This window comes from Scardinius erythrophthalmus, assembly GCF_964197995.2.
Source record: "Scardinius erythrophthalmus genome assembly, chromosome: 24".
In the NCBI taxonomy this organism is placed as follows: Eukaryota; Metazoa; Chordata; class Actinopteri; order Cypriniformes; family Leuciscidae; genus Scardinius; species Scardinius erythrophthalmus.
Window position 1 is genome coordinate 22,506,966 of NC_138244.1, and position 27,914 is coordinate 22,534,879.

General features: G+C 39.6%; 1 protein-coding gene across 1 annotated transcript in view; it reads left to right on the forward strand.

The window, feature by feature from the left end:
• Positions 1-27,914, forward strand: part of b4galnt4a (beta-1,4-N-acetyl-galactosaminyl transferase 4a) — a gene marked incomplete at its 5' end in the record, with an annotated part of 208,665 nt that overhangs the window by 142,327 nt on the left and 38,424 nt on the right. Inside the window, one exon of the mRNA XM_081355789.1 lies at positions 17,964-18,042. Within this exon, the coding sequence (XP_081211915.1) occupies positions 17,964-18,042 (79 nt within the window). The remainder of the gene's footprint in view (positions 1-17,963; positions 18,043-27,914) is intronic.

Consider the following 27,914-nt stretch of genomic DNA (forward strand, 5'->3'; position numbering starts at 1 on the left):
TCCGAACCAAGTCCAAATAATGAATGTTGCACCGATCTTTTACACCAGCTTTCACTTTCAGCCGTGTTTACTTAAGATGACGACGAATATGATGCGTTGCAGCCGGGTGTTCCTCGCGGCCGCGGGTAGATTGCGTCATCATAGCTTGTGTAGCTTGAGCCAGCTCCCAACCCAACTTGGAGAATAGATTAACGGTGATATTTTTTTTTATCGCGCGATAAGAGTCTCGCGTTAACGCAGTGCGTTAACGCCGATAACGGCCCACCACTAATATATATATATATATATATATATATATATATATATATATATATATACACACACACTCACCTAAAGGATTATTAGGAACACCTGTTCAATTTCTCATTAATGCAATTATCTAATGGCAGTTGCTTCAATGCATTTAGGGGTGTGGTCCTGGTCAAGACAATCTCCTGAACTCCAAACTGAATGTCAGAATGGGAAAGAAAGGTGATTTAAGCCATTTTGAGCGTGGCATGGTTGTTGGTGCCAGACGGGCCGGTCTGAGTATTTCACAATCTGCTCAGTTACTGGGATTTTCACGCACAACCATTTCTAGGGTTCACAAAGAATGGTGTGAAAAGGGAAAAACATCCAGTGTGCGGCAGTCCTGTGGGCGAAAATGCCTTGTTGATGCTAGAGGTCAGAGGAGAATGGGCCGACTGATTCAGGCTGATAGAAGAGCAACTTTGACTGAAATAACCACTCGTTACAACCGAGGTATGCAGCAAAGCATTTGTGAAGCCACAATACGCACAACCTTGAGGCGGATGGGCTACAACAGCAGAAGACCCCACCGGGTACCACTCATCTCCTCTACAAATAGGAAAAAGAGGCTACAATTTGCACGAGCTCACCAAAATTGGACAGTTGAAGACTGGAAAAATGTTGCCTGGTCTGATGAGTCTCGATTTCTGTTGAGACATTCAGATGGTAGAGTCAGAATTTGGCGTAAACAGAATGAGAACATGGACCCATCATGCCTTGTTACCACTGTGCTGGCTGCTGGTGGTGGTGTAATGGTGTGGGGGATGTTTTCTTGGCACACTTTAGGCCCCTTAGTGCCAATTGGGCATCGTTTAAATGCCACGGCCTACCTGAGCATTGTTTCTGACCATGTCCATCCCTTTATGACCACCATGTACCCATCCTCTGATGGCTACATCCAGCAGGATAATGCACCATGTCACAAAGCTCGAATCATTTCAAATTGGTTTCTTGAACATGACATTGAGTTCACTGTACTAAAATGGCCCCCACAGTCACCAGATCTCAACCCAATAGAGCATCTTTGGATGTGTATCCCACAAATCTCCATCAACTGCAAGATGCTATCCTATCAATATGGGCCAACATTTCTAAAGAATGATTTGATTGATATGATTGATTCAACAATCACCTTGTTGAATCAATGCCTCGAGAATTAAGGCAGTTCTGAAGGCGAAAGGGGGTCAAACACAGTATTAGTATGGTGTTCCTAATAATCCTTTAGGTGAGTGTATATATATATATATAAATTAAAACAAACAGATCTAGAATAGCTTATTTTACCACAGAATACACAAGTGCACAGCAGTATCTCTGGACCCTGACCGTTGGCTGGGAGTCACTAAAGAGCATTTGATTTTTCTGCATTATTCATCAAGTGTTCTTGCGTGTAAGTCTTTCACCTATTCCTGCCCTTGACGTGGGCCTGGATGGAGGAAGTGCTCCCTTGGGAAGGATGCTATGATCCCAGACCTGAATAGAAACACAGCATTTAACCCTCATTCTGCACCATCTGATAGTTTTCTTTTATTTTTATGAAAACTGAATGGAGATGTTTAAGAAAGTCTTCAGAGGGGGCAAGAAAGCAGACCAAAACACTAAACAAATTTTGAGATGATTAAAAGTAAATTTGCTAACATGAAGCTTTTATTATAATAAACTCGCTGCTAATGTTTGCCATAAGACCAGGGATTCTTTGTTCATCTCTTGTGATGTGTGCTATAAATTACAAGGCTTATCCGTGACTGGTGCTCACTAATAATGTCTTAAATTACTTTTGTTTTAATCAAGGAGATCCATAATTAGCCTCAGATTATCACAGAACAACCCAGTTCATATGATGAATATCAGCCAGTATAACAAATTCAGCTGCATTGTTTTGTCCATATAATTTTCACAGCCATCCTATAAGGTTCACAACAACATCAGAGGATCACATTGACGTTTCTCTTTGTCTCATCTCTGTGTTCAGAACTTCCTGATGAACTACGTCTTCAATACAGTGCATATTACCATCACTTGATATAAAAACACATTCAAAACTGTATCCAACTTCTGGCAATGACTAAAGTGAAGATGGCTCTTAATGAAGCAGAAAGTCGTAAGAAGATAAAAGAGAAGGAAGCATTTATATTTGTGTCCTTGAATTCTAAAGTTCAAAAGCTCTATTGCAAAACATAGTGAGCGGCCATGCTAACTTGTAAGGCAGCATCCTAACTGAAATGGAACCCGTTTAGCAAATTAGCTCAAGTGAAATAGGAGTAATCAATTATAACTCGTTATAATTAATTAGAAATATTTGGATTAGTTAAAAGAAGCATAATTAATATTTCAATCAATTAACTTGTTCGTCCAGCAAACACTCTGTATTAATTGTCTATCAGCTCTCAGAAAGGATAATTTCGTGGCCACAGAAAAAATAACCTTTCTTAGGCCCCGATCACACCTGACACGTTTTTTGCAGTGAGAGGCGCCTTTTTTCAATTGTTTTCCTATGGCGGTGAGCATTCTGCCGCTGTTTATGTGCCCCAGGCGCCTCGCGTTTTACCGCCTGCTGCGCCTCGCGTTTTTGCAGTTGAAACAAAAGCAACTCCGAGCGTAAAAAGCGCCCGACGTCATCGCGTTTTTTTCCACTGTCCAATCGAATGAATGGAGAGGCGGGCCTTCCGTTGTAGTGATGAAAGCTACAGTTGCTTTGAACGCCGGGAGAGTGCGATGATGGACGATAAACTTGTGTGGTGCTCTCGCGGGTTACCAGAAGCTTAACGACTTCACGAATTGTAACTACCACAATGTTAACAGAAAGTAAATGAAGTTAATAAAAGGCTGATTTGACGTTTACTTGACTGACAGGACAGCTGTTTCGGTGGTTGCCTAGCAACATAAACGTTCGCGTTTTTGAACCTGAAAAACGCGTTAGGTGTGATCGGGGCCTTAGTGGGTACTGTCCTACTCAGAGCATGTAGCTGTGATCCCATCGTTAAAGGGACTCACGTGAATGTGCACAAAAGTTTTAGTTTACACTGGGTTTCCCCAGTGCTGCTCACACTGCGAGATCTCCTTAGCGCAGTGATCTCAAACTCAATTCCTGGAGGGCCACAGCTCTGCACAGTTTTGCTCCAACCCTAATCAGACACACCTGATCCAGCTAATCAAGGTCTTCAGGATTACTAGAAACTTCCTTGCAGGTGTGAGTTGGAGCTGGTTGGAGCTAAACTGTGCAGAGCTGTGGCCCTCCAGGAATTGAGTTTGAGATCACTGTGTAAAACTTTACTTTTCTCCTTAATGTAAAGGTTGAGAAGTCCATCTATCATTGAGTTAGTTTCTGGAGTAAATACATAGGCTATGTACACAGCTTTTAAAAAACGGCGGGAACTGATGTTTCGCCTGTATTCGACCAATCAGCATACACTTACGTCACTGGTAGTTCCTATAGTGCTGGGTTCTCTGAAGTAGTTGTGATTCGCCTCTCACAACGTAACATGCTCGTCTAAATACACCTCTTAAGCACGAAGAATTATGTAAGTGGACTTTTTTTTGTAATCGCTGCTTTGAATCGTGACATCCGTAATCGTAATCACGATTAGAAATTCGATTAATTGTGCAGCCCTACTGTCCTCTTCACTGCGTGAGAACGTGTTGTGTGGCGTGAGAGGGCCATGGCTTGTCGGACATAGCAACAGTAACTAAGAGGAGCGGGTCTTTGCGAAGGGTCAATTGTGTGTCTGATCAGTCCAGCCAGGAAGATATTATAAGAGTTAAAAACTTTGACATGGGAACAAATGAAATTGTAGCCACACAAAGAGTGCTCCTCACATTAGACTAGACCTACGGTGAATTTCAATAAGGTTTTCCGTTAGCATGTTGCTAAGATAACACTTGATATTTTAAGCACACTAGTTTTGTATGTGAAACCCATAATTGATTCCAAAAGTCTTACATTAGCATTTTGCTAAGCTAACATCCAGATACTCGCATGCACGATAGAGTTTGCATGGTAACCTCATCCTACAGTTTGGCTTAAGAATGTTGCTAATCTAACAAGCAGATATTTTACTTACAACTTGACTAACAAGCTAACAATAAGATGTTTTTGCTTGTGAAGTTTATGGTAAACTGGAACCACAATTGATTCCAGTTGAGGTTTATTTAGCACGATGTTAAGCTAACAACCTGATGTTTTTCTTTTGAAGTGCATGATAAACTTGAACCACAATCGATTCCAGTTACAATACTTGAATGAACTATTTATAATCAACAGATGCCTGCAATGCCTTAAAATTGACAAGGTATCTTAGGGCATAATTTCTGCATACTTTTTAGACAAACCTTCATGTCCCATCTAGTTTTTGTAAGAGCTATTATTTCAATAACACAAGACAGTAAGTGAACCAGCAGAGGGAAAAAAGACAAATGTGTAGGAATTGTTAAGACTTTTCGTAACGCCGTTTATCATGATTACCGTGATCATAAATCAATGCTATTATTGAGTTTGAGGAATAGAGAAAGAGAAGGGGAATGATGTGTATTGATCGGAGGTTAGGCACTTTGCTTTTAAAGCAGGATAGTTCATTCTGTAGAAGCAGGCAGGAGTCTTTTCCACCCTTACAAAGCATTGATTAGACAAAGCATCTTATCTAACAGCACATCTAGCCAATGCAAGAATAGACAGACTTCTCCGCTGACATCCATTCAGAGTGCTCTCGCCTGGTTATATCGAGTTGAGCTGAGTGCCTGCTTTTATCTTAAGGAACTCCAACCTGCTTTTAAATCAAGAACTGTTTATTGAAACATTTTTCGTTTCTGAGAAAAGTCTATTTACTTTCTATGTGTTCACACCACAACTATTGTTATTACAACATGGAGATTAACATGTTACAGCATGTTACTGTACACTGGTTGTGCTGTAGGTTTTTGATTCACTAAAAGAACAGATTCATAAGAGTCATTTGTTTCAGGAATCAGTCTACACTGGTCACGCTTTGTCTGATTCACTAAAAAGAACTAGTTATTAAGAGTAATGTGTTCATGAATTGTTATTTGTTTTTGATCCATCATTTGATAAAACTATTGTAATCTTGTAAATGTAATCTTTTCTGAATCTCAAAATGAATAACCATTTTTCATACTGTAAATTATAATGTTGTGGTGCATAAATTCATGTTAAAGGATAATTCCGGTATTTAGCACTTTGAGGGCCCTATTTTAACGATCTGAAACGCAAGTGTCAAAGCGCAAAGCGCAAGTAACTTTGTGGGCGGGTCTTGACGCTGTTGCTATTTTCCCGGCGGGATAAATGACTCTTGCGCCCGGCGCAAATCTAAAATGGGTTGGTCTGAAGTAGCTTCATTATTCATAGGTGTGGTTTGGGCGTAACGTGAAATAAACCAATCAGAGCGTCATCTCACATTCCCTTTAAGAGCAGACGCGCTTTTTCTAAAGCGGATTCCTATTATAACGGCGGATTTGCCAGGCGAGCGCCAGGAGCGGTTCACAGCCAAGGAGAGCAACGCTCTCGTCAGGGACGTTGGGGATGGAGAAACCCACCCAAATTAACTTCGGTTAAAAAGGCGTATGATAATTTGGGTAAATGTGTAAGCTAGATGTATGCTTTTATAATAAATTGTCTATCTATCTATCTATCGTAATAATGTATGATTTGCAAAAAATGAAAACTGCTGCTTCTGTGTAGATGAGAGAATCAAAGTGTATGCGCGTTGTGCACACGCTACATTGATTATGGCCAAGCATGCGCCCTTAAAATAGCATATGAATAACATGCGCAACGCGCCACTGGCTTTAAACAATTTTTTCCTGGTTAGTGGCGCAATTGTTTTCTAAACCTGCAAAATAGCACGAAGGAACGTTTGCGCCGGAACACGCCTCCTTTTTTGCGCTGAACCGCCCAGGGAGCGAAGTTCATTCCCTAGTTTAGCGACGTGCTTCTGTGGAGGGAAAAGTGCGCTTTGCACGGGTGCAAAATAGGAATGATACATGCGTCGGTGTACAAAGTCAATTGCGCTGGGTGCAAGATAGGGCCCTGAGTCTCTTTTCTGGTTTGTTTTGGATGAACTAGAGTGGTGGACACATAAATTTTGATGATGGGTCCTGTCTCGACTTTTTGACTCGTTTAGAATCGCCTTTGACCGCTTCAGAGTTGCTGGCTACGGGCATGCAGAAACACGTCCAACAACCCTTAACGTTCGTTTTCAAAACTGTGCAACTCACCGAGTGGTTAGTGGTGTTCGTTGATGATTAAAAACAAATACAGTATATCGGCGCAATGTATGATTTCAATCCGTGTTTATAGTGGAACTATTTTTTCAGATACCTCACAACCGCGGATAAACTTCCGCTCGGTATTTGAGTCTGAAGCGCACTAATATCAATGAGCAATGAGTCCTCCAACAGAAATCAATGGGATTTTACAAAATGCCAAATAAAACACGACAGAAACTGTATTTCGCTGCGCTACTTGTTTTGGAACATTAACGAACATCACTAACCACTCGGTGAGTTGCACAGTTTTGAAAACAAACGTTAAGGGTTGTTTTAAGGACATGTTCGTGCATGCCCGTAGACAGCCACTCTGAAGCGGTCAAAGGCGATTCTAAACAAGTCAGAAAGTCGAGATAGGTCCCATCTTCAAAATTTCTGTGTCCACCACTCTAGTTCATCCAAAACAAACCAGAAAAGAGACTCAAAGTGCTAAATACCGGAATTATCCTTTAAAATACATTTAAAAGGATAGATTATAGTTTTTATTGTTGTATTTATTTAGATGAAGTAGTATCGAATTTTAATATTGGCCTTTATAAAAATATTTTTGGGTTTATTTAAAATTGGTAGATTTGATATCAGTGCATGTCGATACTGTTGAATTTGTCTTTGCATTCTTAAAGTTTAGAGTGTTGGAGTGTTAGAGCCGAGGATGAGGCTCTGATGGGCCTTCCATTAGATTAGTCCTGCTTATGTGATTGGATAATGATGTGATTGGAGGACAAATGGTGTGTGGGAAGACCAGGTGGCCTTGATGCTTGTGGAAAGCCAAAGACCGGAGGGAGGATACAGAGATGGATTCCACTGGATGTGACTCACCCCAACCGATCTGTTTCTGCCCTTTAACCACAGAGAGATAGAGAGGCTGGCATATTCAAGAATTAATAAGGCATCTGGCATTTCCACAAAAGTGCTGTGTCATTTTTGCCTGGAAATCCTGTCACGTCAGTGTATGACTTGTAGGGATGGAAAGCGATACATATTTCCAGATTCAGTTCGCATTTGATTCACAAGCTTTCAGTTTGATTCAGGTGATTTAACTTTGATTTATTTAGGTACTATATTTTAGTTATAGTGTCCATTTTGGTGTAATATTAAAGACATTCTCTACTATAGTGAAATGTTTCAGACTGATTCATACCAGTAAAGGCCTGTTCACAACAGGATCGATGACTATAAAGATAACTATATTAACATCCACACTGGCTGATGATAAGCTTCTGTTTATGAGCAAACACAGATATTGTCTGTTGCTTTAAATGCACAAGCTCTTTAAACTCAGGTGGATTCAGATTGGCTGTCAATGTTTTTATAGTTCATCAGCTGAAAAAAAAAATTGGGTGAGATTCCAGTGTTATCGTTCTACTGCTCTATTATTGTTAGTTGTAGTGTGGACTTTCATATTTCCATAGAATTAGAACAATATAGTTATAGTTATAGTTGTTGTATTTGGTGTTTGTCAGGGTTTGTCAGGGGTGAAGGTATGAGGCAAGGACTCAAGAATGCAGAGATGGGCTTTTATAAAAAAAAAAAAGAAAACTAAAAAAAGAAAAACTACCCCGTGGGGGGAAACATGACTGGCTGGGTGGGGCGGGACAGGACAATGATTTAGTTTTTTTAGCGCAATTTTCCATCGGACAAAATTGCGATTGTTAACTCATGATTTCTGTTCTGTCTGTGCGCACCAATCTTGCACTTATATCTACTCCTCAACCAGACCACCTAGAGACTTCGGGTTTTCGGCATTATGTTAAGGAAGGTCTAATCTCGGGAACGCACAAAAAGAATCCAGGAAAAGATTTACTATCTCTTAGTGTTGTGATCCCATGACGTGAGAAAATTGCGCTAAAACACTCACTGAGTTTTTATTACTTGTTTTTTTTTTACATATAAACATTCATCAACTCAAACATCAGTTGTGTTCAGTGCTGGTCCTCCCTATACGCAAAGTACGCAAGTTGCATAGTGCCCCAAAACCACCAGGGGGCCCCCTTGCTCTCAAGAACGATTTAGGGCTGTGTTTTAGCTTCGTTTTTGATTTTGTCTTCCAACCATTATGAAAACGCGATGCCACTGTCCATTATTTTCCTTTAAAGCGGTGCGCTGTCACCCATACGTAACATCCAAATCAGTCGAAATCATGTAATGACACGTGTACAAGCGTATTAAACAGACGGCTTTCTGCCTGCACGATCCGAGATAGAGAGAAGCACGGACAACTACAGGCTACTTTGGGTTTCTGGTGTGCGCTTAAACCGACAAATACACACAAAAAATGTGTCAAAATGTCTGTCTTGGGGACGTTTTAACTTAAATGCATTAAGTTATATCTTCGGTGAGCATAACAGCTGGGAAAGTTACAGATGAGCCAATGAGGTTCATTCTCGTGTTACGCAGCACGATTAGGCTTCAGCAAGAACCAATGAGGTTCATTCTCGTTATGCAGCACGTTTGAGCTTCAGCAAGAACCAATGAGGTTCATTCTCGTGTTACGCAGCACGTTTGAGCTTCAGCAAGAACCAATGAGGTTCATTCTCGTTATGCAGCACGTTTGAGCTTCAGCAAGAACCAATGAGGATCATTCTCGTGTTACGCAACACGTTTGAGCTTCAGCAAGAACCAATGAGGATCATTCTCGTGTTACACAGCACGTTTGATCTTCAGCAAGAACCAATGAGGTTCATTCTCATGTTACGCAGTGGTAGTTGCATAGACTGTCAATGGAGGGGCAAAAATCTCTCAGATTTAATCAAAAAGATCTTCATTTGTGTTTTGAAGATGAACGAACGTCTTACAGGTTTGGAATGACATGAGGGCGAGTAATTAATGACAATTAAAATTTTTGGGTGAACTAACCCTTAAGTTTAAACAGTAGTGCAGTTAATTGATGATAGCTGATGCTCCTTGGATTCTGAACTCCTACTCCCTCTCGAGACATCCGCCTGACGTCTGCTGTGAAGTGGCTGAGATCCCAGAAACCGTGCACTTCACACTAATACAGCATGCCACAAATACACAGAGCAGAAACTGTGTGAATCTTAATGATACTGCCGCTGCCCGGGACTTTGTGGAGTTCATTAGTACGATGAAGTCAAAGTCAAGGGTGTACACACTGCAGCTACGACTCGTGTTTAAAAGTCTTAAGCAAGTCAGCCTATAAAATCGCCTGGATCGAAGTCAAACTCAATTTTCCTTCATCTTTAGATGAAACGTACATACTGTAGGCCTACAGTGTTGTAGTATAGGTCTGCCAGATCACTTTACGAATCAAAAGCTTTGCAAACTGGGCTGCAAATTTGGCTTAAATTAAAGGGATAGTTCACTTTGAAAATAAATTTTGGTATGTTTTAGCTTACCTCAAGGGCATCCAAGATGTAGGTGTCTTTTTTTCTGCAGTAGTTTCAATTTTGATATTTTTAGGTCAAACCGTTCTTGTCTGTCAGTCGTATAATGCAGGTCGATGGTCACTGTATCAAAACACAAGCACAGAGTCCAAATTAAAACAATTCCCCATCGTCCAAATTAAACAATTCCCCATCGTAAGTACACATTGATGGCCTAAGACACGAAACGAGCGGTTTGTGTGAGAAAACGAACAGTATTTATATCGTTTTTACCTCTTGTAACACAGCACACGTCCAAATGATCTGACGGCGCGGGCGGGTATACGTAGAAGTCGCCTTGGCTACGGTTTCGTTCCAATGAACTGCAGTAGCCAAGGCGACAATTTACTCGCAATTGATAAAATCAAATCCTACTTATTTTCAGAAATATGTCACATTATAGAATGTAAAATGGATTTCATGTTGACTAAAAATACTATCTACTCTGGTGAAGTCAGACTTCAGTAGCAAAAGAGAGGCGATGCACCCATCAGACCATCTAAATTATTGACAAAGGCACTAGCCTACTCTGTTTGAGAAGAATCTGAAGTTTGAGCATTTTTCTCAAATATCGTATATTTTCACTCTTGTTACTTGCTTCTGATGTTAAATCCTCATTGTGTAACCAGATAAGCATTTTGCTGTTTGTTTCTGTGGTGAAATGTTGTTCTGCTCGACAAAGTTAAGTAAAATGACTTGTGACAGATCTTCTTGGCACAGAGTGTGACGGTAATGAGGTTGTTAGATTCTTCCTCGCATTCATCTTCATGTCTGGGCTCGACTCGACACAGTTACTGAGAGACTGAGTCAGAGTTTGCAATTAGTCAGACAATTAGGAGCTTGTCCTCTCTCTCTCTCTCTCAGTCTGACTGTGGCTTTATTCATCATCTCACACACTCACACACACGCGCTCGCGCACACACACACACACACACACACACACACACCTCTGAGACAGTCCTACACACTGATTCAGAGTAAACTCAAAGCGTTTTCTTTCATAAGCAAATTAACTGCGATCCTACAAAGAATTGAGGATAGTGTACACTGCCGTTCAAAAGTTTTATATCGGTAAGATTTTTAAAGTTTTAAAAAGAATTCTCTTCTGCTCACCAAGGCTGCATTTATTTGATTAAAAAAAAAAAAAAAAAAAAAACAGTAATATTGTCAATTTAAGTTTTCTTTTTTAAAATGTAATTTATTCCTGTGATCAAAGCTGTATTTTCAGCATCATTACTCCAGTCTTCAGTCACATGATCCTTCAGAAATCATTCTAATATGATGATTTGCTGCTCAAAAAACATTCATATTATTATCAATGTTGAAAACAGTTGAATTATAGAAAGTTCAAAAGAACAGCATTTATTTGAAATAGAATCTTTACAATATAAATTTCTTTACTGTAACTTTTGATCAATTTAATTCATCCTTGATGAATAAAAGTATTGATTTCTTTTATTTCTTTCCCCCAAAAAATGAATAAAAAAAAAAAAATCATACTGACCCCAAACTTTAGAACGGTAGTGTTTAATGTTACAAAAGCTTTCTATTTCAGATACATGCTGTTCTTTTGAACTTTATATCAAAGAATCCTGAAATAAAAATGTAAAAAACTGTTTTCAACATTGATAATAATCATAAATGTTTCTTGAGCATCAAATCATCATATTAGAATGATTTCTGAAGGATCATGTGACACTGAAGACTGGAGTAATGATGCTGAAAATTCAGCTTTGATCACGGGAATAAATTACACTCAACTATATATTCACATAGAAAACAGCTGTTTTAAATTGAAATAATATTTCACAATATTAGTATTTTTTTGTGTGTGTGTTTTTATCAAATAAATGCAGCCTTTGTGAGCAGGAGAGACTTCTTTTCAAAACATAAAAGATCTTACCCATCCAAAATGTTTGACTGGTAGTGTGTATAAATTGTAAAAATGTATATTTTAATTTGAAAGCCTCCTCTACTGTTTTTTAGGTTCTACAGCTCTAGCACATATTAAAGTCGGTATAAAATATGAAAATCGATTTTAGACATGCATCTCAATTATCTTATTGTGAACAATTTGTCCATGCATGATTCAATTTTAATTTTTTCAATTTTTTTTAATCAAAATGTCGTAAATTAAATTGTTTCTTCCAATAAAATAACAGACTTCTCTCTGATGTCTTATGCCGGACTTCGCCAATCATTTGTTCTGCTTAAACTCTGCCATTTTCTTAAAATTAACTGCAAGCTCACATTCAGATTTGCCTTCATCCAATCAACAATGACTGATAAAACCAAGTCCCACACCAATTTTTATTTTTCTTCAAATACTTTAATTTACTTGGATGTACGTCACAATACAGAATAAAAGATCTGTCGCTACTTCAGTTTCATCACAAAACAGCCTAATGTTATGCCGTGTTTGAGAAGAGGTCAGCATTGACAATATCTGAGACCAAGGGCCCTATTTTAACGATCTGAAACGCAAGTGTCAAGAGCAAAGCGCAAGTAACTTTGTGGGCGGGTCTTGGGCGCTGTTGCTATTATACCGGCGGGATAAATGACTCTTGCGCCCGGCGCAAATCTAAAAGGGGTTGGTCTGAAGTAGCTTCATTATTCATAGGTGTGGTTTGGGCGTAACGTGAAATAAACCAATCAGAGAGTCATCTCACATTCCCTTTAAGATCAGACGTGCTTTTTCCATAGCGGATTGCTATTGTAACGGCGGATTTGCCAGGCGCGCGCCAGGAGCGGTTCACAGCCAAGGAGAGCAATGCTCTCGTCACGACCGTAAAAGAGAGAGAAGTTAAATTGAAATGGAGAAACCCACCCAAATTAACTTCGGTTAAACAGGCGTATGATAATTTGGGTAAATGTGTAAGCTAGATGTATGCTTTTATAATAAATTGTCTGTCTATCTATTGTAATAATGTATGATTAGCAAAAATGAAAACTGCTGCTTATGTGTAGATGAGAGAATCAAAGTGTGCGTTGTGCACACGCTACATTGATTATGGCCAAGCATGCGCCCTTAAAGGAGAACTCCGGTCAATTTTAACATTGAGCTCATTTTTTTGTAAATTTGGAGTGCTGTCAATACAGAGAACAACGACAAAAATCGGTGTTGCCTACACCATGTTATCCTGTTTTTAAAATTTGCACCCTGTTGACTTCAATGGGGCAAGTACTAAACCTGCTTTTAGCCTCTTAAGGCCTCGCACATACCTGTATTTACTTACTGTTTTCGGTCGAAGCCCATAGTAATCGATTGTCGAATTCACACGCATAGGTTTAGTTACCTATGATCACGCGCGTGAACTCGACAATCGATTACTGTGGACTTCAACCGAAAACAGGATGTAAATACAGGTATGTGCGCTGGCTGAAATAACATCATTTTTATACATATCTTTCACATCTACTGCAGTCAGATTCACCGTGTTCACTCTGAAGGAATCACTCACATGGCTGTGCACTTGTAATGACACATCAAGGATGTTAAGATGCTAAAAGCAGGTTTAGTACTTGCCCCATTGAAGTCAACAGGGTGCAAATTTTAAAAAGAGGATAACCCGGTGTAGGCAACACCGATTTTTGTCGTTGTTCTCTGTATTGACAGCACTCCAAATTTACAAAAAAATGAGCTCAATGTTAAAATTGACCGGAGTTCTCCTTTAAAATAGCATATGAATAACATGCGCAACGCGCCACTGACTTTAAAATATTTTTTCCTGGTTAGTGGCGCAATTGTTTTCTAAACCTGCAAAATAGCATGAAGGAACGTTTGCGCCGGAACACGCCTCCTCTTTGTGCTGAACCGCCCTGGGGAGCGCAAGTGTATTTCCTAACTTACCGACGTGCGTCTGTGGAGGGAAAGTCCGCTTTGCACGGGTGCAAAATAGGAATGATACATGCATCGGTGTACAAAGCCAATTGCGCTGGGTGCAAGATAGGGCCCTAAATGTCCAATTTCCAACCTCAATGAGTTCCAGTCAAATTACACGGCACATTCACATGTTGCCCACATGTTGAGCATTTTGTGTTTTTATGTCAATTATATGGCAAAAGCAGAAAAAAACGAACACAAAATGCTTGCATTCACTAGCAACATCTGACGCAAAGCAAAAATTAAGGTATATTTATGTAAAGTTAAACGTTTGATATTAGTTTGACATGCTCACTGGAAGCAGAACTTGCCTTCGTCTTTGAAGTGTCTTGCTGAGGTCGGGGCACATCGATGTGCCCAGAGTTCACAGGTCTGAAAATCGACTGAGCAACGTTCTAGAAGTTATTGATTTTCAAGTAGGAGGTGCAGGAGAAAAAAAGAAAGAAAAATCAAAAATCTAAATAACTCCCTAGCATTACTTAAAACATTGTACTGTATCTCATGGTAGACGTTCATATGTTATCACTTAAAATACATTCATGGAGATTTTAAAGGTGTTATGGTGTGTTTAGTCAGCATGATTTTAGCATGTTGCTAAGCTAACAGTTCAGTATGCTACTAAGCATAAAACATACATAGCGTGCAACAAGTTTCCGAAGTACTGAATACATCCTAGTTCAGTTTACTCTGTAGTCTTGGATGAAACATCATAACCTTGGCGTTAGACTTTTTTATGGTTTAAAGCAACCTTTTTTCACAGTGAGGCCTAAACATGTTGCCTAGCTGGGAAGCTCACTACAGGTTTCTGAACAGAAGAGTGAACGGTCTCCCTATTTCCTGCATCCCACTCCACATTATGAAGGTCCTCTTTGTTTTGGGTGGAAGCCGGCACACCTGCTGTGATTGATTGTAGTGTGGAATATAAGACGGGCAGAGCGAATCAGTCGGTGTGAAGTTGAGGAAATTGCACTGTCACCGACACCCTCCTCTCACCGTAATTCTCAATCTGAGAGCTTTCGGCCCACTCACGCTCTTGAGGATTTCACCTATTCCCGCTGAGAGGGTCTATTTTCTACTTTTAACACAGACTTTATCACACTTCCTGTTTTTCTTGATCACACACATACTTTCTTCTGTTCATCTCTTAAATTCCTTCTCGTTTTAAATGGTTTCCTTTCTTTCGCTGATTTTACATTACATTACTGCAGTGTTTGAATTATGAAGAGACGAGACCCCCTAATACCAGTCTTAACATACCAAACCGTATATAAGTTAATAATTTAAAACCCTGCATTATAGAGCTGCTATAGGTAGTTGGTTTCTTCATTTCTCTTGCTTTTCAATTCATCAATTTTTATCCTTTCCCCACATCTGTTCTCCCTCTTTCTATTTGCTCTCAGTATTTCATAGGCCCACTGGAGCAAACAAGACATTTGCGTGAGCATCTGAGCAGAATTATGTCTCATGCATTAGCCACGCTCATGGATATTCATGAGCAAATTTACTCATCAGGGGCCTCATGTTGCAAATATCATCTCTCAAATTGCCAGGGCACCAAAAAAACAAATATAAAATAATTAGTGCATGTAAATATAATAAGGAGCCTCACCCCAAAGATTTTGGCTGTGTTTAAATACTGTTATGTTCTCTGTAAATTACAGTAGTGCTGTATTGATAGGAGATTGACAGATCGAGTCACACCCGTATGTGAGGTTTTTAACGTGTCACATTTGGAGGTGTAATAAGGTGTGAAATCAAGCAGGCCTCTAATTGTGCTGGTCTAACAGCAGATGTGGCCCATTTGAGGAGATGTGATTTTGATGAGATGAGTGCCATAGGAGAGCACATAAGATTCACAGAGAGCAACTCACATAGACACAACCAACACTCTAATATCGCCATAGCATCCCGAAGTGGGGTTTGAGTGTGCGGTGCAACCTGGCTCCATCGCCTCCTTCTGCTTTTGTGCAGCCGAAAACTGCTGGCCGAAGTTCTCGACTGCATCGCCGAAGAGGCCGGCCGGGGAGATAGGGAAGTCGAGGAATCGATTCTTGTCAGTCCCTCTCATATCCACCAGGTTCTGCCAGTGATGGCGTTCCTGGACCACCAAAGTGGACAACTTCTGACCGAGGGAGCACGCAGTGACTTTCATGCACTGCTCCTGCATCAGAGCTACAGAACTACCCTTGTGCAACTCCTTAAGTGCCTTGGCTTGGTATACTTGCAGGAGAGCCATGGCGTGCAGGGCGGAGACAGCCTGTCCAGCAGCTCTGTAATCCTTTGCCATGAGAACGGACAAGAACTTACAGGCCATGGATAGGAGACGTGGGTTACTGTCCAGGCGGCAGCGCTCTTTGGACACAGCTGCATCACTACCTCGCGCTCCATTGGGGGCGAGGGTAGTGAGGAGGCACCAGACCAGTTTGGGGTAGAAAAAGGTGCCATCCATGATCTGGTAACCTCCTCATGCACCTCCAAAACGCTAAGAACCAGCGTGGGCCGCACCGCGATACCAATCGTCCAACCTAGAGCGTTCAGGACACTGTGGAGACCTCCACTCGAGCCAGACTCGGGAAACGCTACTCTCCCTCTTGGTGTCAAGTTCATCCCCGGAGACCCACCCTCCGATGAAACAATTGACATCCGGTCTTCCAGCGGAGCCCCGAATGAAGCACTTGGTCTCCCATGAGAAGGACCAGCATTCTCACTCGCTCCACAGCTTGCGGTGTGGGGGACCCACAGAGATTGGCTCGACAGGCAATGCCCCACTGTGATCCTCAGGTCACCCTGGCTATTCACCGAAGTAGTCCTCTTCTGATTATCAGAACAGGAACTAAACTGAGAGTATAGGCGAGGGGACTCAACCTCGTCTGAGGTAGTTGAGTCTTGATCAAAACACGAGATCAAGCTACCTCAGCGTGATTGACGCCCAGACACGCGAGGCAACGACCGTGACTGTCCGCCGACGCCAGGTAACGACTGCATCCAGAAACACATGGGTGGAATGACATCTTTAAAAAGATGCAGTGTCACACCCGTGTTTGCTCTTTCAAGGAAATGTAGCTCTCTTATAGTCCTGAAGCGCACAGGGGAAATGGCTGCAGCACAGCTGGAAGGGAATAGTGCAACCTGCAGTGTGCAAAAAGCTCTTTTAGGGCTGTTATGAACAACAGGAAATGCTATTTTGGAGATCACACCACCTCTGCAGTGCCGTCACACCAACACGTATAGCAGAGGCTAGACACTGACACTGTTTTTTCATGTTTAATACTGTAAAGCTGCTGCTTTTAATCAATCTATTGTATAAAGGGGTATATATATATATATAAAGGTGACGTGACTTGACTGGAGTGCCAAATTGCAGAGCTCATGCAAACATATCCACATCGCTATGATCTGATGCTTTCTTAACTGCTGTTTTCCCACCGCTGTCATTTTTGTTGCATGTTTATTATGTTACTGAAAGGAAAGCACACAGCACATATTTGCATATTCATCTAAACGTCGGTCTCAGCAGCGTGGGTGGCGTTGGGATGTTTGCTAACAGTATATCACTGCTCACATATTTCAAACTTCTTTTAACCCCAAAGCGAAGAACGAAAAAGATCTTTGCTGTGAGTATATCAGGGCCTTTAGAGCTGCTTTACTGCAGATTTTAATTCTGTTTGCATCATTGTTCATTACTTTCCTGTTTATTACTATAAAGCTGCTTTGAAACAATTTGTATTTTATAAAGCGCTATATAAATAAAGGTGACTTTATTACAATTTATAAAACAAATAGCCCAGACTATAAATTCTGAGTGTAAGGATGAAGGTATTGTGAAATGCATGCAAACATGTGGTTTTATATTTTATATTAATATTTTGTACTTTGAGTTTCCAAAGTTATATATTTTCCCAATTAAAAGAATAAAAGTAACTTTATTGAACATTGCTGTTTTTTGTCATGTAAATGGCTGTGGTTGCCATTTTGTAAAAGTAATAATTCACTTTATTGCTTTAATAAGATACGGTACGATGTTACAATATAGAATATGATAAGATCAAATATGATATGGTAATGCAGTAAAAATACAGGACTTACAAATGAAAGACATTAAGATTCCATGTTCGTTCTTTCCCCTTTAGTCTCATGGCCTCCAGACGATACTACTTTGAGATTCTCCACAAGCAGGACGACAAAGGCTCGGATCACGTTGAAGTCGGGGTGAGTTTTGAATTGGCTAAACTCAAGCTCATTGTAACATGGGGGGAGCTCTGAGACAAAGGAGAGATGGATCCAAATGCTGATAGTAGTCCTTTAAAATTAAAATAACAAAAATATACACAGCTGGACACAAGAACTGAGTAAAGCCACCAGCATTACAGCCATAAACAGGATAAGACCTGACAGTGAACACAGGAACCACTGGGATTTAGATACTCAAGATATCAATGGGCTAACAAGGGACAGGTGAGGGAAATTAATCACTATGGAAACAAACAAGGGTAACTATGACCACAAATAAAGGGGGCACAGCAGAAGCAAACAGGAATTAAAAACTGGTGAAACAATGGAACAATTGGAACAGAAAATACATATCAAAATCAAAGTCCTTGAACACAAAACAGGAGAAACAACACAAAACAGGTTTTGTAACACTCAGAGCTTCAGAAATGATTCTTAATGCATTTCAGACCACATAGTGCTTTTCAATTCATGTTCTGTTTATTCAATCTGAACATGCGCAATCATGCATCCTTCACTATCCATTATCTGAACTTCCAAAACAGCTGTTATTGTCCACTTTTGCTAAATCTTATTATACGAGTCTTTTCAGTCCACATGCTATTCTGAGGATTGATAAAAGAGGCTAAAGATACTGAATGTTTTGGTCACATCTGTTTTTGAAGACACTCTTTTCAGTCGGCTTGAGATAGCCAAATACTGGGTTTTAAGAGCGGGTGACTTCTTATTTTGTTCTCAACCTGACCAGCATTGAGTTGAGTTCTTTTCATGAGCCTGTTCTTTGGTATGTCTGCTACTATTTATTTATTTGAATGAATGAATCAATGAATGAATAAATCAATTAATCAATGTCATGGAAAGAGTTTTTTTTTTTTTTTTTTTAAGCTGTAGCCTTTACTGAAAATCCTGTGGATTGAATACTGATGTGTCAAATCGATTAAAACAATTCATAAAAATAAAAAAAATCTTAAAAATATGAATATAGAAATTAATTATTTAAAATTGTATAAACCAAAGCATCTGTGTTTGGCCACTTTACATGCACTGACAAAATAGTAACCTATGTTCATGTTAACACCTAAATGAACTAGTTTTATTCAAGTTAAAAATATTTAACATCTCTGAATCAACCTAAATGCACAAATTTATACCAAGAAACTTACTTTTATTGGCTAAATGAGGGTAGAAATAACACTTTAATGTAACAATTGGAATACATTGGATGTATTATTGTTATTATTTTATTAATTGTCAAATTAATTACTTCCACTTCGGTCAATGTCATGGAAAGATTTTTTTTTTATTATGCTAGACTTTATTGAACATGTTCTGTGATTTGAATACTGATTTTGTAAATAACCTAATCCATCCAATTACAAAAAATATAAATAAATATCTGAAAATTATAAGTTTAAATCTAATTGAAAAACTGAATATATAATAAATAAAATAATAAATTGTAAATAAATTTAACAAATAAATAAAATATAATAAATAATAATAATAATAAAAATCCAAACGATATTTTGTTGTGACAAAATATATTTCAGATAACCTACCTCTAAACATCACATAAAAGCAAAACAATCTGTGTTTGGCCACTTTACAATCTGTCAAGCAGACAGTCTTTTCCTGTTCAATTGCAACCATAACAGTGTTATAAATTGACCTTTTTTAATAAGGACCAATATTTTGCCCCTGGAATTGATTTCTAGGAGAATTTTTATTAGTTTCTATAATAGGCATCTAGTGTACTCTTCAGGTACCTTTCACATTATTTGCAACATTCTGTGATTTGGGAGACCTCAGAGTACGCCTCATAGTCTTTGTTACCGTTTTGTTATATTTATTGCAACACATACTGGCTCTGTGATTTCATATCTGCAGTGTTTTAGTGGTTTTGTGTTTGTTTTAACAAATGCAAAAAGACATTGAAACTTCATTTCATTCATGTCGGAACAAAAGAACCACATTTTAGTTTTGGAACGAATCAGCCCATGGAAATGAAGTTTGAAATATTCTAAAGTAGATGTTTTGGTTTGTGGAAGCGTGTTCTGAAATGTAAATGCCTGAACTGACAGTGCCATTAAGTCATTTAAACACCTTTGATTTGAAAAGGGGAAAAAATATTCAGTCCAATCCATCCATGCAAGCTCCAGTCCATGTTTTGTTTGACGCTGCAAACACATTCTGTTATCATTTAGCAAGTGTATTTGCTCCAAAAACTTTTCAGTTTATTACATTAAGCATTGCACTTGCCTTTAGGCAGTGGTTGGATGTGATAGAGGCGATATATTCGCCCAGACTGTGCTTCACTTTTTCCAGAATGAGTCCGATACTGACACTTTCATTTTTGGTACTCGGCAACACTGAGACTGGTATTTTGATTGCATTTGTAATTTTTTTTTTTTATTATTATTTTAAAAGAATATTTACATATAAAAATGTAATTAAATTAGATATTATATTATTTAAATATAATATTATTTTAAATATTGGGTAGAGAAACTGAAAGTATATTAATCATATTACAGTAGTCAACATTTGAAATAAAAGTTCATCAAAGTTGTCCTAATACAAGAACAGATATTGTTCAAAATTCATGAAAGGTTTTGATCCACTTCAAATGTTGACTACTGTATTTGACTTAATTCGTTTAGCAAATAGATGTTTCCTTCAGTTATTTTCATGCTTAATTATGCCTGTTAATATCCCTCTGTGGTGAAGATCATGCTTTTAATGTTTTTAATATGCTTTAAGGCCGTGTGTCCACCAAAGCGTTTTTACTCGCGGCTGGCGTGTTTTTTCAATTGTTTTCAATGGGAGCGCCGCGTTTTTAAAACGCCATGAGCGTAACGAGGCGCTGAGCGTCTTTTTCACGCTGAAGCGCTGAGCGTTCGACGTTTTTTACTGGTCGCCGAGAGTTGAAGAATGTTCAACTTTTGGTAAAACGCAGTGCTCATCACTGTCACTTTTTACCCAACCGTCCAATCACAGTGGAGGAGGGGCGGGACTAATACCACACCGACCAACCGCGTCCGCCACATGATTCTGCTTGTACAACATCAACAGATGACAACAACAAGCCTAATAACGGAACAAAATCAAGAGCCAGATAAAATACATTACATTGTATTGACATTTTAATATAGAATCAACACAGAAACAAAATATGTGTGAAATGAGATACTAGTAAGACTTTCGCGGATATTCCGTATCATAACAAGCAAAGTGTCTCGGTCTCAACCGTCTCAACTGAAAAAACGCTGCGCTGCCAAAACGCTCTCAAGCGCCCACAGCTGAGCGTTTTTAGCAGAGCGCCTAGCGTTTTCAGCTGGCTAATAACGCTTTGGTGGACACACGGCCTAAGACAAACCATGTGCAAATCCATAAGTCAACACCATTGCTGAGTATTTTCACCTTAAAACTGCAGTGAACCAAAGACAGTCTCAAAAACAGTGTTTGAAATCGCTGGTGTTTCTGATGTCACAAACTACCTTGTAACCAATCAGTTCAACGTGTGATCGTCAACAAGTGGATCTCTTAATTTGACGCTCTCTCTTTCTCTCTTTACCCTCAAGTAACGTTAGCAATAGGCGCATCGTTTTACTTTCTTTGCTATTGACATAGCCGACCGAACTAGAAACATTTCAGCAATGTTTGTGAGAAAAGGAATGTGCACTCATCTCGTCCACTTAGCTTACTTCACTTATCAGCTCATGCAGAGCGGCTATACAGGCTTAAATATGACATTTATGCTTAATATTCTATTAATTAGATACAATTACTTTCAATACAATTAAATTAAATTCAGTTAACATTTATTTGTATAGCGCTCTTCACAATACATATCATTTCAAAGGAGCTTTAAAGAAAATTGCAATGCTGACAAGCCATGTTCAGTAACAACTTTTGGATTTGAAATAAAAACAAATATATGTTGTGTTTGGTATTTACAGCCACGGATCAGTTCCACACTGCAAACGCAGCATATGTGAAAGCACAATAGCGTGCCGCATACGTACTGCAAACGGAGTATGTGTGAAACAGGCGATCAATGCCGTTCCTCTTACCCTACACAGTGAGACTACTGGATAACACTGGGGAAGAGTGCCAGTTCCAAACGGAAAGGGACGCCACAGAGACCAGATCCTGCCCATAGGGAGGTAACACGTGGAGTTGTCATATGGACTGACCATTAGGACAGCGCTACATATGGAAGGTCTCTGTGGTAGATCCTGCCTTGCTAGGGTGGAGTCAATACTATACACTCACTCTCAGGAGAGATGCCAGTTCGTCAGTTCTGAGTCGAATGTGACTGACTGAAAGGGAACATGCAGTTAGCTAACATGTTTTAATTTTAGGCAGAAACAATGAGCTCATTAAAGTAATTAGAGTATTACAAGTTGCGAACATAATGATTACAATATAAAGAAATCAATCATAGAAATATTTAATCTCTGATATCTCTAAATCTCTTTTTGTCTGGACACAAACACGGTACTGTACACATCACGCTGCATGGTTTCAGTATCGGAGCATTTTAATGAGTATGAGTACACAAGTGCAGTATTGGGCTCAATACTGGTATCGGTGCATTCCTATTTATTGTGCATGGACAAGTGTAGGTTGTCACGGTGTGGTGCAGGTAAAAGAAGACGAAGGAGAATCAAAAGTTCCAATGCAAACTTTTACTCACAATATAATCCATACAGGTACATAGAAGACGGGCAGAAGGTTCACACACACTTAATACGATCAGACAATCAACAAGGTAACACACAGGGCTTAAATACCAGGGAATCAAGACACAGCTGACAAGACTAACGAGGTAACAGGTGTGACAGATGAACTAATGAGGGTTACCGTGGGAACAAAGGAGTGGCGGGAAAACAGAACAAAGGAAGACGTGACTAAGGAAAACAAGACTCAGACAGAAACACAACTGTGACATAGTTACTACTGTCTGTCTCTTTATCACTCTTTCTGACCGACCGTCTCCTCCTAGCTCTTTTATCGACCGTTTCATCTTCTCCTAAATCACATCACTTCACTTTCTTGTTATCCAGCCACCCCAGAAGAAAGCAGCATCACCCATCCATCCTCCACCACAAATTAAAGTGTGTATGCAGGACAAAACCTATTTATGCTGTGTGAGAAAAATATGAAGTGTGATATTATGCAAGGTCCCCCATGAGAAGGACCAGCAACCTCAGCCGGAAGCTCTACAGCTTGCAATGCAATAGAGGAATTACGCCGGTTTCACACCGCAAGCGTCAGCGGCGCGTGAGCAGCGCGTATTTTTTTCGGCGTCCATGTTATTCAATGAGTGCATTCACATCGCACGCAGAAGCGGCGCGGCAGCGCGTAGCAGGAGCAGAGCAGGAACAGCAGTGCAGCGATAGTTTCGGCGCCCAGTCTATTTCTAACGCGCCGCTTACGCTGAATTAAAGTGACACGCATTGATCATGGGCAAAATACACCGCAGTTTTACCCCAAAAGCGCATTGATGATATCTATTGTGTTTTAAACAGTCAATCAAATGACCAACAGCAATTTAAAAAGAAAACAAATGTCCAAAAAACAAACTTATTGCCCGAACAATAAAAACAAGACAAACCAAAAGTTATATAAATTAATGATTAATAAAATAAGCTTCTTGACAAGTCTTTTCTCTTAAATGTATTTGAAAACGAAATAAAGCAATGCCAACTTACCCTGATTATAGAGAGTACTCTGTCTATACACACGGTTCAGCCGCGCGTGACAAACGCTGCCAGTGTGAAAGCAAAACGCGCGTGTCCTGCTCCTGCTCACCATACGCACTGCTCCTGCTCTGCTCACGCTCTGCTAATGCGTGCAGTGTGAAACCGGCGTTAGAGGGCCTTGATTTTGTAAACCTGTGGCAATTGGTCTAATTGAAACACCTGGATTCAATATTTAAGAGGTGTGTCCCAATGCTCTTGTCAATATAGTGTGTATTTGGTTAGTGGAAAAAAATACACTATGTTGCCAAATGTATTTGGACACCCCTCCGAATCATTGAATTCAGGTGTTCCAATGACTTCCATGGCCACAGTTGTATAAAACACAGTTATTATATGATAGGTTGCCACCTGTGCAATAAGTCCATTCATGAAATTTCCTCACTACTAAATATTCCACGGTCAACTGTTAGTGGTATTATAACAAAGTGGAAGCAATTGGGAATAACAGCAACTCAGCCACGAAGTGGTAGGCCACGTTCACAGTGCAGGGTCAGCGCATGAGGCTCACAGTGAGCAGAGGTCGCCAACTTTCTGCAGAGTCAACAGCTACAGACCTCCAAACTTTGTGTGACCTTCAGATTAGCTCATGAACAGTGCGTAGAGCTTCATGGAATGGGTTTCCATGGCCGAACAGTTGCATCCAAGCCTTACATCACCAAGTGCAATGCAAAGTGTCGGATGCTGTGGTGTAAAGCCACGGCCACTGGACTCTAGAGCAGTGGAGACGTGTTCTCTGGAGTGACGAATCACACTTCTCTGTCTGGCAATCCGATGGACGAGTCTGAGTTTGACAGTCGCCAGGAGAACGGGACTTGCCTGACTGCATTGTGCCAAGTGTAAATTTTGGTGGAGGGGGGATTATGGTGTGGGGTTGTTTTTCAGGAGTTGGGCTTGGCCCCTTAGTTCCAGTGAAAGGAACTCTTAATGCTTTGGCATACCAAGACATTTTGGACAATTGCATGCTCCTAACTTTGTGGGAACAGTTTGGGGATGTTCCTGTTCCAACATGACTGCGCACCAGTGCACAAAGCAAGGTCCATAAAGACATGGATGAGCGAGTTTGGTGTGGAGGAACTTGACTGGCCTGCACAGAGTCCTGACCTCAACCTGATAGCACTCTAAACCTTGTGGACAGCCTTCCCAGAAGAGTTTAATCCTGCGGATTAAGAACGGGATGTCATTAAAGTTTATGTGCCTGTAAAGGCAGAACTTTGGCAATAAAGTGTATATATACATACAGTACATTTCTGTCATGACAACTCTGAGAGTTTGGCATGGTAATAATTATGACCATGTTAATGTGTTTGGTCTTGGCGGAATAGATCTGCTACGCTGCTGCTGCTGTTGATTATAGTTGTTGCTGCTGCAGAGCAAATATGGAACTTTTCCACAGCCAATACGTGCAATATGTGTCAGGCTTATGTTTTGTTTAGTTGTCTTTTCAAGTTCAAGTTCACTTTATTTGTATAGCACATTTACAACAGCCACTAAGCTGACCAAAATGCTTTACAAAAAAAACCTGATTAAAATATAGTAAGACCTGCATAACAACCCATAAAACACAAATAAAAGCAGCAAAGCTATGTGAAACCTTAAAACCGGAGTGATAAAACAGTATCAGACTCAAATATAAAATAGTAAAACAGGAGTAGCAAAGCAGTGTCAGACTCAAATATAGACTGAAAAAACAAGGGTGGGAAAACAGTATTAGATTCAAATATAAAGTAGTTAAACTGGAGTAGCAAAGTAGTATCAGACTCAAATATATAATGGAAATACAGGAGTGGCAAAACAGTATCAAACTCAAACACAAAATAGTAGAACCAACCATTAGAGAAGAGATCAATATACTAAAGAAAATAGGTAGGTTTTTAACAGAGACTTGAAAACAGACAGAGTAGGGGTCGTTCTAATCTCTAGAGTAGTGGTTCTCAACGGGGGCGGTACCGCCCCCCAGGGGGCGTTCAGAGAACAACGGGGGGCGTTGGAAGCAAGATTTTTGAAAGGGGGGCGTTCACGTGTTAATGGGGGGCGTTCACGTGTTAATGGGGGGCGTTCACAATTTTTTTAATTTTTTCATTTTAAGCATTTAGTAGTTGTAATAAACACTGTAAGTGGGCTATTTAAAAAGCGTTAGGACTATGTTTTTGTTAAATTATGTTGTAAAAGATGCGCATTGCGCAGAGTGTGATATCATATTGTGCGCATCTATGGTGCGCGTGAAAGAATACCTCAGCAGCGCAAAAAAAAAAAAAAAAAAACATTCGTCCGCACCCGCTCTGACCGCAAGTCCACCGTCAGTGTAGTAGGTAGGCACTAGGCATGTTTTTTGTGTTCATTTCTATTGCATTACGATTGAAAGCAGTATCAATAATGTAAAAAACATGATGTGCAGTCAAGTTGTGTATATGCTGTGAGTGTTCTCACTGCGCGCGCTTGTTGTGATTCGAGGAGTTATGACGAGTTGTATTTTGACGACTTGATATTATTTCTTATTCAAAAGTTTAGAATGCCTAACATTTTAAAATCTTCCAGTTTTATGCGACATGTAGCCTATCGTTACTTTTGCAACGACTCTATTATTTTTCCAGTCATAGACCAGCGCTCAAGCACTGACTAGAATCCAGCGCTGATAAGAATCAGCATTCACGAGCTCAAAAATGTGTTTGGCGCTGACAACAATCCGGTGGTGCTGAGAATCCAGCACTTACAGTACTAGAATCAAAGGTATGGAACGTTGACAAGCCATTAAAAAGTATTGACTTAAGAAACACATATTTTTTCAAATATTTTAAATAAATCATGTTCCCATTCACTCTGGCGACGAATTTTAAAATTAATTAAACTGTATTCTATTTATAAGGTAAAACTTTTACATTTTTAGGCATTAACTAATTCAAATCCCAAATGCCAAAATGTTTTCTTTGTTCACCAAGTAATTTACTGGTCAGGCATTATTAACTCACAGTAAGGAGAAAATAACAATTTGATGGATAATTTAAATATATTCTGCAATCACATTTTAGTAATGTATTCATTCCGCCATCACATCTGAGCAGGAAACACTGCTTGGGTAGTTTCAAGATATACAAATAATTAATAATACAATAATAATGTAATTGTTATGTGTTTATTCTTGTTAGAAGATTTTTTTTACTGATTATGAACACAAATTAATCACAACAAACCAAATTAATTGTAATTGTATTAATTATACCAGAAAACAAAACAAGAAAGAAAACAAGAAAACAAGCTGATACCAAGGTATTTTAGGCCTACAATTCTAACATAATTTTTCATGAAAAATCAAGATTTTATTTATTTATTTTTCGAAAGTAATGTTAATGTAAGCAGCTTCTTGCAATACTCTTCTAAATGCGTAATAAAACCTAAGTGCAAACATTACCACTTTAATGATCGTCCTTTATTTTTCAGTGCATTTGTTTTACAATATATGGCTATTACTGTCATGGGATTAATTTTGTAACTATTATTATGTAGTAGTGTAATGTAGACAGACACAACTAAAAGAGGTTTAAATTTTTCTTTGTACACTGAATATGGGTTGGCACTTTTAATTTTGAACTCTCAAAGTGCACCAGATTGATGAATTTAACATTAAAATGCACAAAATTTTCTTACGGGGGGGCATGCCCCCGGACCCCCCTAGAAGGCCAGAGGTCCACTCACCACAGATTTACCAAAATCCTGTGAGAAATACTGGTATTGCTATGTCAATGCAATTCATAACTTTTTTTTGGGGGGGGGGGATGAATCACTGTTGAGTATAGTTCAGTTGTATTAACAAAAGACAATTTGCACTTATTTCATCTATTAACTCTCACTCATTCCTGCTCGCTCAGTAGTTTGGGGGTGGGGGGCGTTCAGGGACCTGGATATTGGATAGGGGGCGCTGGCCCAAAAAAGGTTGAGAACCACTGCTCTAGAGGCAGGTCTTCCAGAGTCGTGCCCCTGCCACCGCAAATGCACGCTCCCCTCTACGCTCGAGTCTAACACGAGGGACTACCAGCAGAGCCTGGCCTTTGGATCTTAGGCTTCTGGAAGGAGTGTAGGGATGAACAA